Source organism: Leptonychotes weddellii, chromosome 4 (assembly GCF_054177405.1).
Source record: "Leptonychotes weddellii isolate Sample4059 chromosome 4, ASM5417740v2, whole genome shotgun sequence".
Lineage (NCBI taxonomy): Eukaryota > Metazoa > Chordata > Mammalia > Carnivora > Phocidae > Leptonychotes > Leptonychotes weddellii.
Window position 1 is genome coordinate 46172831 of NC_138372.1, and position 15258 is coordinate 46188088.

The 15258-nt window shown below is 38.3% G+C and overlaps 1 protein-coding gene across 1 annotated transcript in view; it reads left to right on the plus strand.

Annotated features, from left to right (window-relative positions):
• The window catches only part of PATJ (PATJ crumbs cell polarity complex component), a 332644-nt gene that overhangs the window by 193391 nt on the left and 123995 nt on the right, over positions 1-15258 (plus strand). Inside the window, exon 28 of the mRNA XM_081816865.1 lies at positions 1875-2071. Coding sequence (XP_081672991.1) covers positions 1875-2071 — 197 coding nt within the window. The remainder of the gene's footprint in view (positions 1-1874; positions 2072-15258) is intronic.

Below are 15258 nucleotides of genomic sequence, written 5' to 3' on the forward strand. Positions count from 1 at the left end.
GGCAGCCAAGTGGGTGCTCACATTCTTCTCCTCACTCTACCACCGTATATGCTTCTGCACTTGCTAGTCCACCTATAGGATTCTTCTCATAAGTAAGTTCTATACCTTGTTTGAAACCTTTGCAAATTCTGCTGCTTCTATGAAATCTCTTCTAGAAGTAACAGTTCTTAAAACTGTAAAAGCAGTTACGGCTCATACAATTAATTTAGTATTTATTCAGTGACCAGCCCCTATAGTGATTGGAACTTCTATTTAAGTAATGGTAGTTGTCTAATATTTATTGTATTTGTTTGTTTCCCTTATGTTGCTATGTAAGCATCTTGTAATGTGTGTCTTATAAGTCTTTATTTGTTAAAATACCCACATAGTGTCTTGTTCTTGGTAGTTGACCAAAAAAAGCACTTTGAGCTTATTTACTTCAGTGTTAATATGACTTTATTTTTTTCCTATATAGAAGGCAGTTTTGTTACATTGCAAGACCTGTATCTTACTGTACTTTGCTAAATGTGTTCTTTATTATTTAAGCTTTACCCATGAAAGTAAGATTCTTTTCAAAATCATTGTAAAGCAAACAGATTTATTCTTTCTAAAATAAGCAGCCATTTATATGGTTAATTCTTTTAAAGTATTTTTATGATTTTAAAATGTACCTACTCTCCTAAGGCAGTATTTGTTAGGTCTGGTAAAGTGATGCGATGGCTAGGTGGTTTTCCTCCCCATCCCCCTTAACACTAATTATTTGAGTTCAGCTTTGAATTTTCAGGGTTCCCTATAAGGATAGTGGACCTAAGTCAAGGATTAGCCTGAGTGTAGAGTTCCAGGATAGTCAAAATCTACCAACTGGTTATTCAACTGATAAGATGATTGCATCATACCATAGTGGAAGGTGTCAGGCTTTGAGCCCCAGAAACACACCTGGCCTAAGCTAGTGCTTTGTGGGGGACAAGACATGATTAAAGTAGTATCATTCCCCGCACTGATCTGCCAGTGTGATTTTGTGCACATAATCCACACAAGTGAAGCACAACCAGCCAAATCCTAAAATAGGTAATTTAGACCAAAGAGTAGAGGTAGCAAGCAGAGACAAAAGATTGAATAAAAGATTTATAGAATACCTGTAAGCCATGAGCTAGCTATTAAGTCCTTTAACGGGTACTTTGACTTCATTTTCTCAACATCCATGAAGTGGGTATTACCATGCCCATTTTACACAGGAAGAAATGGCATTCCAAAGAATAAAATAATGTATTAATTATTGGACATTGAGTAAATGGTTGATTTGTGTATTGAATTCAGATCTGACAGCTAAACCAATATCCTTAATTCCCCTTGTTTTACTCACTTAACGTAAAATATTCTTCTATACCATTTGTATAGTTTAAAGAAATATAATTATTTAGAATTGTTGATTTTTTTTTTTTTTCCTACTGGAATGCAAGTCCATGAGAATAGGGACCATGCCTGTTTTGTTCAGCATGACATCTCCAGGACCAAACACTCTCTTGGCACACAGCTGATGCTCAGTATATATTCTTTGTTTCCCACCCACCCCCCTCTGTTTTTGAAGGGGATAGGGAAGCCAGGGTTTCTCCCACTTTGTGTTGACTGTCTTAGGTAAGAAAATAATGCACAGAAAGTCTGGGCCAATGTGAACCTGAACAATCAGAGAAGGTTTTATTGGTAAACTAAACTTTTTAAACGGAGATGGAATAATTAACTGTAACCTACCTATACATAAGGCTATGAATGACTTCAACTACTTCATTCTCAAAAAAAGGACCATCATGGTAAGAATGGGGACATGCTGATGCCTTTGTAATGTGGATTTAAGTGCTCTATTTAAATTTTTTTTACCCCCCCTTTTTTTTCAATAGAAAAAATCAGGCAAAGATATGCAGACCTACCTGGAGAATTGCACATTATTGAGCTTGAAAAGGATAAGAATGGACTTGGACTCAGCCTTGCTGGTAATAAAGACCGGTCGCGCTTGAGCATATTTGTGGTGGGAATTAACCCAGAAGGACCTGCTGCAACGGATGGGCGAATGCGTATTGGAGATGAACTGTTGGAGGTGAGGGACATAGATTTTTAATTTCTCTTTTGGTCAGGTGAAGGGGTGAAAGGGAATAGTACGCAGGAAAGTGAGGTGATGGTGAAGAATGTTACACATTATATCTTCTTCAACTATTCAAAATCATTTTCCAAAGGAAGAACAGGAATCATATTGTCGCTTGCAAATGTTATTTGCTACTTGAGTAAGACCTAATCTTGCAAAATAATTCAGGGATCCTTAAGTTAAAATCTAATGAAACCCTATTAAAAAGAATAGGATTTGTTTTTAACATAAATTCCAAAATGTTTAAAACTAAATTGTGTACTAATCTACTATTAGTATTTATCAAAATTCTCTTTAGCTTTAGAATAAACCATAAGTATGGCATTTGTTTTTGTTGTTGTTGTTTAGTTTTTTGGGAAGGTGTTAGAACCAACAGAACTTTGTGAACTGGGTGATAAGGCTTGGTTACTATCTGTGAAGTTGGTGATGTGGGTTAAGACCACATTGATTCCTTATTTAGGAACAGGATAGAGGTAAGAGAGGCTAAGGGGATGCTGGTCCTTTGCTAATTACTCGCTAGATGATGTCATCAGTAATCTTATTTATTCTTACTTTCCTCAACTTAAAGTCAGGTTTTCTGTTCCGAGTTGATCTCACTTTGATGTTTATTTGCTGTTTGAGTCCATCATTCAGCTAACGTTAGAGTGTCTCTTGGGACTGGACACGGGAAGAAAGATGAATACATCCAGTCCCTTCATTCAGAGAGCTCACAGCATAGAGGAAGGAAACAGACACGGAAAGGTTATTGTACTGCACAGTGCGGAATACAATAATCTGAAGCACAGCCGCGGCAGCTGATGCGTACTCAGTGTTGGGTACAGCCACCTCTTTTACTGGTGGGATTGCGAAGTAAACAGTGGTGCTGGGATTCAGTATCCGGCGGTTCAGCTTCTTAGCTTTTGTGAACCGGAGCACTCTGCAGCCTCTTGGATAAAACGTGCTAACACTTGGACATATGAAGGTCCAGAAATCACAGGAGCATTGAGTATCAGACTGCCCACTTAAAATGAGGGTTTCTGATTTTGCATTTTATGATTTCCTTGTCTGACTTTGACTCAGAATAGAATTCACAGTCTCCCATAATCTGATTTGCTTAATAATAAATACAGCCCAAACTGGTCAGACACAACTGCGAGACCGTTAGCATCATGCCTCTCTCCCAAGCCTCAGTAGTTTCTCCCCATCTTTTTTATTTAATTTTTTTTTAAAGATTTTTATTTGACAGAGAGAGACACAGTGAAGTGAGAGAGGGAACACAAGCAGGGGGAGTCGGAAAGGGAGGAGCAGGGAGCCCGATGCGGGGCCCAATCCCAGGACCCTGGGACCATGACCTGAGCCGAAGGCAGATGCTTAACCGACTGAGCCACCCAGGCGCCCCTCTCCCCATCTTAAAGCCATTTCCACAAAGAAGTCACTTCTGGAATTACCTTCCTTGTTCTTTTGTAATACAGCATCATGAAAGGGACCCACCTTGGGTAGTAGCAGTGACCAGCATAATCATTAAATACATAAAACTCAAAGGCAGCAGTACGTATTAACCAATACAGTTCATCACTTCAAGTTTATTTCCTTTGGTTGATGCTTGGAGACTTCTTCAGTGATGAGACTAAAGTGATGGCGGTGGTCATCGAGGTGAAAGTGAAAACTAATTTACTGAGCTTAACTGGTACTTTACCTACATGCTCCCACGTTTGTATTCAGTATTCTTAAGAGACCTATCTGGTAAGTACTCGTACTATCCCCATTTTATGGAAAAGAAAACTGCATCAGTCACTTGTCTAATATTACAGAACTAAGTTACTAAGTTTCGGTAAGAACCCAGGCTTGCGGGCCTTAAAGATTCATGCTCTAACCACTGAAGTGTACCATGTTCCCCGTGGTACATCAGCCGAACCCCATTTGTTTAGATCCATGAGAATCTGATTTATGATGCTCTAGTCTTTAGGAAATCATGTGTATGAAGTTACTGTGTTGTGATATATGGACCTAGACATGGATTTCCTATATTGTGTGGTATATGAAAATGTTCCAAAGGCTATAATTTAGACCATGAAGATTCTAGTTCTATTCTCTCTATCTTACTAAGACTCAAGATGGAATAATGGCACGTGAGATCTAGACCAACAGGAGCACTGGTATTTTATTTCTCTGCCTGACATTGTGTTAGATGTGGGTAACAAATGAGCGGGGGCTGCAGAGCAATGAGGATGTGTTACAGTCCATACACAGAAGTCTCACTGGGTACAGGGCAGCAAGCACTGAACTTGGAAGAGCTGCTTTAACTTATCCCAGTTCTTTCAGTCATTAGCTGCATTTCAGAAGGGGCTTAATTAACACAGTGCCCTGCACATAGTTGACTGTTGATTAGATCACATTTCGTCCCTCCTAGACAGAAAATTTAGGTCTCTGTTTTCTAGGTGAGAGGCTGGAAGAGCTCTCTTGTCTGAAAAAGGATATTAACATCTTGCCACCCACCTACTCTTTTTTTTTTTTTACTTTCCAAATCTGACTCTTTTGTTGCTATTCAGCAACTTTATCTTCTTGCAGAGATGGAAAGAGCAAGAAGATCAAACATGGCAAGAAGTTGATCCTCCTCCACTCCCTATTGATTCTCTTGTCTAAAAAAAAAAAAAGATTGATAAATATATGTTGCAGCATACATTCTCGCCTTCCGTATCTTTAGCTAGTTACTTATCTTCTCTAACCCTCAGTTGCCGTAAGTAATGAAAATTACTTATTCAGCAACTATCTTGCTATGCATCTGTCACGTAGGAAGCAGTGTATAAACAAGGTGCTGATTTTACTTTGGTGAACAAAATCCATGGTACCTGTTCCCATAGAGCTTACAGTCTAGTAATTGTATAGCATTAACTTTAGAAAGTGTTCTGGGAACTAGTGAGAGAAAATGGGTCAAATTTTGCCATGGTATCTGGCACAAAGTAATACATTTCAGCTGATATTATTTGTAAAATAATATTTTCATCTGGATTTGTGTGTTTGGGGTTTTTATAGTTTGTTTATATGATTACACTTGTCTCTTAAAGTGAGTCCCAAAGGGAAGCCTTCATCTTCCTCAATAGCTCCATGTCGCATCTTGAAAAACTGAGAGAACGGAAAAATGCACAGACTGGATTCTTAAGCAGTTATAACCCATCTTCTCATGTGACTTTTGGCTTTTTCCAAAGTTTTGGCAAATTTGGAAAAAATTTGTGTGGGAAACATTTCCCTTGTTTCTTTTTATAGCTGAGAAAAAATTTTAATCATTCCTCTCTGATATGTGAGGAATTTGTGTATCGCGTGATATCAAATCCAGTGTCCTTTTGAACCGAGAATAGGAAATTGATTTAATGATGAGTACCAGGAAAGCTACAAGCCCATATTAAAATAGCCGTTCTTTGGATATTGCAGTGCGTTAGGTTGTAGAAGGACACTGCATTGTGTGGGAGGCTTATATAGGGGCCTTTTAGATTATACTTACTAGATTTCTGGGCTGGAGCAAATCTTGTATATTTGCTTACCCACCCACACTCCATTTATTTTTGTGGCTTCTCTATGAGGTCAAGTTATCCGTGTCTTGATTGTTTTTACAGATCCACCATTTATTCCTATTATTTCTCAGGACTGCTTTGTTGCTATTGTTATGTTCTTCCTCTGCTCTGAGCCTCCTTTTATTCATCACGGATTGGACTTACTTTCAGGCCTAAGGGGAGGCAAACTTATAGGACGTAGAAAAGAGCTGGGTCGAACATGCACGGTGGCTTCTTTGATGTCAGAAGCTCTGCTTCCTCTGCTTCCTCACGAGAGCCTGGCCGTGACTGATTTTCCGCACTCCCCCGACCAGCAGTTTTGTTGCTGTGGGACTGCATTGTTAACGGTGCTGGAGCAGCCAGCGAGTTCTGTCGATCGATGGCCCAGTTCATGTATAAAAGAAATTTTAAATTAAGCCCCCAGAAGACAATGTGATTAAATCTCAGCTTCCTTACCCTTTACTGCGATGCTGGTGTGGGGGCTTCTGAATTCATTTCAAAAGGCATTAGCATATAATTACCATGTAGACTGGAATGAGACTTGCACCAGAGTATTGGCCTTCCCTGAGCAATTAGTCCCAGAAAATACACAGGTCTGGGCATGGTGCTGTCATATGAATGTAGGATTTATTTATAATCTTCCCTACGGTGCAAGTGCAGGAAGAGCGAGTAGATACCGTTGCATGGGGAATTGGAGTGATTTGTCGGGTTACAGAAGCAGCTGGGGGCAGCACGAGCCAGTACCAGTGATGGGGCTAGCATAGAGAGCTGAGTCTCTCTGCCCCCCACACCCTGCAAGATGGAGGCCGCGCATCCCCTTTGAAACATTCACCTGCAGAATAGCCAAACCTAAGTGTTGTTATTTTCCAAGTGTCTAATATGTTTACTTAAGAATCACTACAAATAAAAAGCACGAAGGCTTCCCGTATTTGCAGAGGGATGAAGACGTAGAACCAGGTAAACTCAGATCTTATTGTCTCGTTATGTTTATTTAAGAAGAGAAAAAAAGCCTGAAGCCATAAAACGTCAATGAGTGGCCCAGATCCATGGAGCTGCTTCAGGACAAAGCTCCTACCTCAGGGCTCTATACACCACCCAGTCTCAGCACCTACTCTTCACTCTCTGCTTCTTGACAGTGAATTATTCTTGAAATCTTTTAGAAGACTTCAATGTGATTTAGAAGCGCAGGAGAACAGTAAACAAGTCACTAGCTTTTGTGCATCCATAGATAAGATTCTTTCTAATTTTCAGTCAAAAGCATCTGTCATCTTAGATTGGCTCTTTTAGATTATTACCGTACATGGATGTAATTTTATAAAGTGTGCTTCTTGATGCAATAATTATGCCCTAAGAGTCCTCGGGTTATAAAATATCCCATTGTAGAAACACTAGTTTGAGGAGCAGAAAGAAGACTAAAGGATTGGCAAAATTGCAATAAAATGATTTTCCCTAGTTTTATTAAGAGATAGGTATTTTATAATAGCTAAAAGTGCAAAAATAAATTGATCGACTCGATTTTTTATTGTGGCAATGGTTTCATAAGTGTTAAAACATACTTAACATTTTAAATAAGTAATGTATTATATGTCTGTTATGGCTCAAGGCACTTGTTAAAAATTGGTTGATTAAGCCTGACAAAAATAAATACTGTTAGCAGATCCCAAATCTGACCTTCCCAAATGCAAAGCTAAAGTGACCCCATTTGGGGACTCTAAAAATAGTCGACAGCCTAATTCACAACTCTGAAAGTCAACAGAAGAATGTGGTGCTGGCTGAGGGGTCAGCCTCGCACATAAAACAGTCATGGGGTCTCTGCTGTCTGTGTAAAATTTTTCCTTTCTTCAAAGTGCAGCCCCCTGGTTATTCTGGCATATAATCAATAGCTATCTCTGTGTCTTGTTAAGTCATCTCTCGTCCATTGTGTGATATCCAATGTGAGTTACAAAAAAATGTACTCATTAAGGAAACATTTGGGGGCTAGGGAAGCCATACTAGGAATTGAGCCTACACTGAATACTTACTGTTTTCAAATCAGTGCTGAATTGTTTACGTGCATTCTCCTGACTTTTACAACAAACCTATGAAAGTGGTGCTATTTTAATCCCCATTTTACAGATAAGGAAACTGAGCTGTGAAGGGGTAAAATCAACCTGCAAACACTACCTTTTCTGACTCTAAAGGCTATGTTCTTGAGTTATTTCGTTCTAGATTAATAACGATTCTAAAAAGTAGTAGGTCGGGGTGACTGGCTGGCTCAGTCGGTAAAGCGTGCCACTCTTAATCTCAGGGTCGTGAGCTCAAGCTCCACGTTGGGCATAGAGCTTACTTAAAAAGTAACAAGTAAATTTCTCATCATTTTGTAGTTTCGGTAGATCTCAATTAATGCAGTTAGTCTGGTACTATATAGTACATATAGTACTGTATGATATAGTATCATATATCATACTATATGATATAGTACTATATGATATAGTATCATATCATACTATATGATATAGTACTATATGATATAGTATCATATACTATATGATATAGTACTATATGATATAGTATCATATATCATACTATATGATATAGTACTATATGATATAGTTCAAAATATCTGAGATAGTTTCTCACAATACCTTGCTACTCTTGTTAATTGGATGCCACTTTGAATTCAATAAAAGAAGAATGCAATCAGTGAAATTATAGCTATCCCTCAAGAATCAAAGAAGAAAAATAATCCTTTTTTAGATTTTTCTTGCCCAATTTGAGAACTTCTCTGAACTTCGTATTTTAGGAGCTTTCCTCTTCGATACCATTGTAAAGTTAAAGTTTTATTTTCAGTCTGCAGGAAGTACATCGTAAAACCTAGCTCATATTGGGTGGCCTCATTCTTGTCTGTGTTTCCTGCCATGAAGTCCTAGAGCTCTATTGCTGCCATTTTGGGTTTCTGTCCCTGGCTTGTTGGGGGAAGAGTTTTGAATTATTTAGTCACACTTCATTGTCTTTATACTGCTGAAATATTTAGGCTTGAAGTCTATATTCTTACTGATCTTTTGGAGGAATGACAATCATTTAATTTTTATTATTGCAGTCCTCATTATCACTCTACAAAAACTTTATGTGGGATTGCTACAGTGAGCCGCATTATCTTAAAATCAGAGATAAAGTGCATGAAAGACAAAGTGCCATGGAAGCAGAAAGTAAAAATGAGGATAATTGAAGAGAGATTACCATGGAAAGAATATAAAAAGCAAGGATAGGAATGTATGCTGGGGGAGAAAGTTGCCACTTGGAAAGAATAATTGGTTTTTAGCAAGACTCTCCTTCCTGCAGTTTTTTCTTGGCATTTATGTGACATATTGGGGTAGTTTTCCAGGCCTCTGTTCCCTGCTTTTTCCAGTTTCTTCTCTACTTCCTTCCAGTCCTACTCATTGCCATCATAACCGTACTGAAATGCAGTCGAGAAAGATATGCTTTTATTATTTTTTTAAGATTTTATTTACTTATTTGAGAGAGAGAGCAAGAGAGGGGTGGGGGAGAGCAGAGGGAGAAGCAGGCTCCCCATTGAGCAGGGAGCCCAGCGCGGGGCTCGATCCCAGGACCCTGGAATCATGACCTGAGCTGAAGGCAGACGTTTAACCGTCGAGCCACCCAGGTGCCCAAGATAAGCTCTTAGATTATCGAGGTTTTCCTTCTGTCATCTCAACATAGCACTTATATCTGTATTTTGCTCCCTTTGCACAATGGAAATCTCTTGCAGTCACTATGCAATCTTAAGGCGTGAAGCCTGAAAGAAAAGTGTTAATGAAATTCTTATTCCAGGTTTGACTTACTAACAGTATCAGACAGCTGCTTAAACTCATCAAAAATGTGGTTGTATACGTGTGTTTTAATTACAGTTTTTAAGAGGTAGGCCTAAAATTACTAACCCAAAGTGAGAATCAGATGTGCCACCCCAAAGAGTAGCCATGAGCCTATTTCTCATTATTTTAAGTCAGGAGAATTTATGCATTACACATCAACCCCAGTCCTCCCTCCCACCAATTTTCTAAAATATTACTGAAATGCAATGAAAATAATTGCTTATAGGTAACACATGATCGTGTTAGGATGTGACATGTCTACTGTCACTTCAGAATCGCCAAATAGTATGATTGCTAACGCAGTTGCATTTTGTGCAGTAACACAGTTTCTCTTTGCTCCACGAACATCCAAACTGCACATCTTCCTTGTTGCTACTGAGTCTGTGGTTCAAAATGTCACCCTGCGATTCTGTACTTGGAATACGCTTGGGACATTTCCCTCACGCATTTTCTTTAAAATGTTTTACTTTGTATTGGGGGTGTAGATATAAATTTTTCCTATATAAACATTTACTGAAAAAAACTTTATTGAGAGTATATGTAGATCCTATGAAGTTTAAGGGTTAAAAATCAAAAGGTAGTCTGTTAGGAAAATCTTACCTAGGAAGTATACCCATATGTGGTTTTCCTCCTTAAAAAAAAACAAAAACAAAGCTCTTATTAAGGATATTTTTTGGCATCTATAAAGTAAGCAGAATGGTGTAATGAAATCCTGTGTAGCCCTCACATGGTTCAGCAGTGCCCAACACTCGGTCATTTCTGTGTCATCTACACCTCCAGGTGTCCATCCCTACGCAATTATTATTTGTGTAGTCAGCGGGGGGGGGGGGGGCAAAATTGACAAAAAATGAAATGCACAGATCTTCTCTGTACAACTTTGACAACTGTATACACCTGAATAATCCAAACATCTATCATTTCTCTCTCCCCAGAAACTTTTCTCACGTACTCTCCCATTGGAACCTCTCCCATCGTGGGAGGCAAATACTGCATTGATTTTTTTTTTCCTTTCATTAGTTTTTCCTGTTCCAGAACTTCACATATATGGGATCATATAGTATGTACTCTTTTGTGTCCAGCTTCTTTCACTTTGCATGTCTGTGATTCATCTATGCTGTCGCATGTATTAGTCGTTTGTTCCTTTTTGTTGCTGAATAATATTCCATTGTATACCTACCACAATTTTTTTATCATTTTTTTTTTTAAAGATTTTATTTATTCATTCATGAGAGACAGAGAGACAGAGAGAGAGAGAGGCAGAGGGAGAAGCAGGCTCCCAAGGAGCAGGGAGCCCGATGCGGGACTCGATCCCAGGACCCTGAGATCATGACCTGAGCCGAAGGCAGACGCTTAACCATCTGAGCCACCCAGGCGCCCCTTTATCATTTTACCTGTGGATGGACTTTTGGATTTTTTGCAGAGTTTTGAATAAAGTTGCTAGGAACATTTGTGTGACAGGTCTTTTTGAGGACAAATATTTTCCTTTTTCTTGGATAAATATTAATAGTAAATTAGTGGGACAGGGTAACGTTGAAGTGTTTAACTTGGAAAGAATCTGCCAGCCCTTTTTCCCAGATAGTTGGGCCATTAAACATTCCCATCAGCCAGTGTGTGAGCATTCTGGTTGTTCCACAACCTTTACTCCTCTGGTGGGTTTGTAATGGTTCCTCATTGTGGCTTTCATTTACATTTTCTTGACGACTGAGAAGTGGAGCATTTTTCTTCTTTAGCAGCCTTTCAGATGGATTCTTTTATAAAGTGTCTAAGTCTTTTCCCCATTTTTAATTAGGTTATTTGTCTTTTTATAAAATTGAATGTAGAAGTTCTTTATAGATATACTAGTTCTTTATCAGATATATGGTTTATATGGATCTTTCTGTGGCTTGTCTATTTTCGTAATACATCTTTTTATGTATAGAAGTTCTTAGTTTTGATGAAATCATTATTTATTCATGTTTTCTTTTATAGTTACTGTCCTAGCTAAGAATCTTTGCTTACCTCCAATAATTACAATAATATTATCCTATATTTTCTTCTAAAAACTTCATAGTTTTAGCTTTTATATTTAGTTCTATGATCCATCTTGAATTAATTTTTGTGTGTGCTGTGAGGTAAGGGTTGATGGGTTTTTTTCATGTGAATTCCTAGTTGATCCAGCACCATTTGTTCAAAAGACTTTTTTCCCCTCATTGACTTCATTTGAACCTTTGTCAAAAAATGAAATTAACATATAACTGTGTCTGTTTATGGACTCTCAGTCCTCTTCTATTCATCTGCCCATCGTTGATGCCATCACCACACTGTCTTGATTACCACATCTTTCTAGCAAGTCTTGAATTCAGGCAGCGCTACGTCCTCGTTTTGTTCTTATTTTTGAAAACTGTTTTGGCTATTCTAGGTCCTTTGAATCGTAAAGCCAACTTGTAAATTTCTATTTTTTTTTTTTAAAGGCTTCTGGGATTTTGATCGAGCTTGTATTGAATCTGTAGTTTAATTTAGGGAGGCTAGACATCTTGACAATACTGAGTCTTCCAAATTATGAATGCAATATCTCTCCATTTAATTATTTTTCTGAAATGTTTCATAATTTCCAGTGTAGAACTTTTCCATTTTCAGTTAAGTGTATTCCTATGTATTTTCTATTCAGTGCTTTTATAAGTGGGATTTTTATCTTTTCATTATTTGTTCCTAGTATATACAAATACAATTGATTTTCATGTAGTTGCATATTGACCTTGTAGCCTATAATCATGCTAAACTAACCTACTAGTTCCAGTTCTAGTAGTTTTTTGTTGATTGCTTAGCATTTTCTAGAGGTAATTGATCATTTGATCTGTGTATAGGGAGTTTTACAATGTTTCTGACCTTTATCCTCCTTCCTTCCTTCCTTCATTTTCCTCTCTTTTTTTTTTTTTTTTTCCCCAATCTCAGAGAAGCCAGTTGGTGTTTGATGATTAAATAAGACCTTAGCAATATGTAGGTTTTTCATACATGCCCTTTATCAAGTGGAGGAAATTCCATTTCTGATTTGATATGAGGCTTTTCCTTTTAAATCACAATTTGACATTGTATTTTGTCAGGTGCTTTTTCGGCACCTATTTAGGTTGTCTATGTGGGTTTTTTGGTGTTTTGTTTGTTTGTTTTTGTTTTTGTTTTTTTTTAAGCTTTTATTCATTTAGAGAGAGCAATCCCTTGCAGGCGAGCAGGGGGCGGGGGTGGTGTGCAGAGAGAGGGAGAGAATCCTGAATCTCAGGCAGACTCTGAGCTGAATGGAGAGCCCAGCGCAGGGCTCAGTCTCATGATCCTGAGATCATGACCTGAGCGGAAATCAAGAGTCAGACTCTTAACTGACTGAGCTACCCAGATGCACCCCCCTTTTTAAAGATTTTATTTATTTTGTTTTAAAATGAAATTTAAGTATAACAAAGGAGGATACTCACTAATGGGATAGTCAAAACTCCTTATCATAATATTCAAAGTCTTTCAAAAGATAACTTTGACCTGCCTTTCCAGCTTCTGTGACTGCTTCACCATTATATGATCCAGCTACATTGAACTACTTAAATAAGTCCTTGATACAGATGTGCATTTCCCTCATTTCATTCTTTTGCCCATGTATTTTATTCAATGTACTTCCACAGACATTTAAAAAACCTAGCCCAACTGTTTTGGCATAAGATCATGACATTGTTTTTGTTATTACCCTAAATAAAAATCCTTATTTAGATCAGATATTTCTTCTTTGTGTAGATTCTTTTTAAATGCTCTGTAACTTTAGGTAATTGACCTGAAATTCAGAGGTAAAGATGACAGAATGGAAAAACAAGAATACTAGTTATTATTTGTTAAAAATGTACTGTTTTGTTGTAAGAGAGATAGCTTGTGATACCAGATGCATTTTTAATTAACTATTTTTCTCAGATAAATCCCTTAATCCCTCTTGTCATCTCTTAACTGTAAAATGGGAGAGAAGTCAATAATATCTTTAAAAATCTTTCAGACTTAATGTTCTGTGATTCTGGGATCTAAATTTTTGCTTTCAAACTTCAGCATGTGACTTAGCCTAAGGAATTCCTGATCTCTGTTCTAGGGAACATAAAAGCTGTAAATCCTTTCTCATAAATTTTACCAGACAGATCTCATCAGCTTGTGTAAGTTGCTCTCAACCAAGTTTGTGTATCAGAATCATAGGACAGGTTCACCTAAATAACAACACTATACCCCATCCTAGTAGATGAGAATCTCTGAAGGTGGTGCCTAGGTGTGCTTTTAACTAGTCAGTATGTAACGAATCTTATTAGGAGTTAGATGTGAATTTTTGCTCCTGTCATCGGAGGACATTGACAAAAGTACCAGCAGACTTATTGTAGAATATACAACCATTTGCTATTCAGTTCAGATTACACACCAATTGCATGAAATAAAATAGCGTGCTCAGTGATGCAACTAGCAATTTTGTAAACCATTTAGCATTGAATGTGTCCTGAAATCCACAAAAGGCAAAGGAGGAGAGATCCTTACATGGTCCGTAATACTTCCTGCTCTTCAACTTGAGTCTCTGTCTCCATACATCTCTTTTAAATACCAAGTGAATGGGATTGACATAACGTAGGGGCTGTGGCTAGAAAAATGAGGGCAGGAGAACAGGATGATTTCTCAGCTAAAGGCTCATTTATGATATATATTAGCTATATGTCAGTACAAATACTGTAACATACTGGTGCATATGTCTTCGTGCAGATGTTTGAATATGTGGCATAAAAAATAACAAATCATCTTTCTTCCGTGTTTTACAAACTGTGAAGTGGAAAATTTGTCTAAGAAGCTATTCCCCCCTCCCCCAAACCTAGCAAACACTGTATGTAATCAGACCATAGCCAACCTGCCAGATGCAGTTTATTTAGTTGAAAAAAATTCTTTACATATATATCATACATATACACATTAGGAAGTGACTGAGAAAGTAGGACTATACTCTGGTGAGGCAGTTTTTAATGTTGCCGCTTGGATTTTTAACTGCCCTCACCACTACAGAGTTTAGAATGAGAGTTGGGTGCTGGGGAATTATTTTGGAGCGGGAGGGAGGTGGTTGGACTCTGGGTGATTTGGATGAGTAAGCAAAGTAGCAGGAGTCCCATTCTAGGCCCATCCCCACTAGAAAGAGGCTTTGGGATCAGGAGATGAGAGTTTGGATTCTGGCTCTGCCACTGTCTTCCCTAGAATCCTTATCCAAGTCCCTGAGTGTGAGTCTCAGTGTCCTCGTTACCAAAGCACAGAAGCACCCACCTTGTCTACCCATCAGGCAGTGCAGCGAGGCAGAGCCAGACTCTGTATGAGATAGGCTTTAAAGTTACCAGATGTGCATGATGTAACCCTGACTCTATAGGACTGATTCACTGACAAGACTTGTGTCATTTTTTTTTTTTTTTTTTTTAAAGAGAAGCTGAAGTTGGGAGGAGGGGAGTTAGATACTTTGATCCTCCCAAGTCCTTTGATGACTGATTGGGTGTGTGGCTGTCTGTGGGCATGTCAAGGAAAGTATCTTGAAGTCGAGAGGGAAAAGGCTAGTAACCGAGGGACTTGGAGTAGAGCTCTAATTAGATCATTGTATGAAAGAAGCAAACATTAAGCTGGCCCTTACGAGTTGGGGGAAGTCTTGACTCATAGCATGTACCGATGTTCTTGGAAGAAGGAATTCCAGGTCAGTGGTCAGCTGAGTCCTATTCACTTACGTGACTACCAGTACTACTAAGAGAGGTGGGTT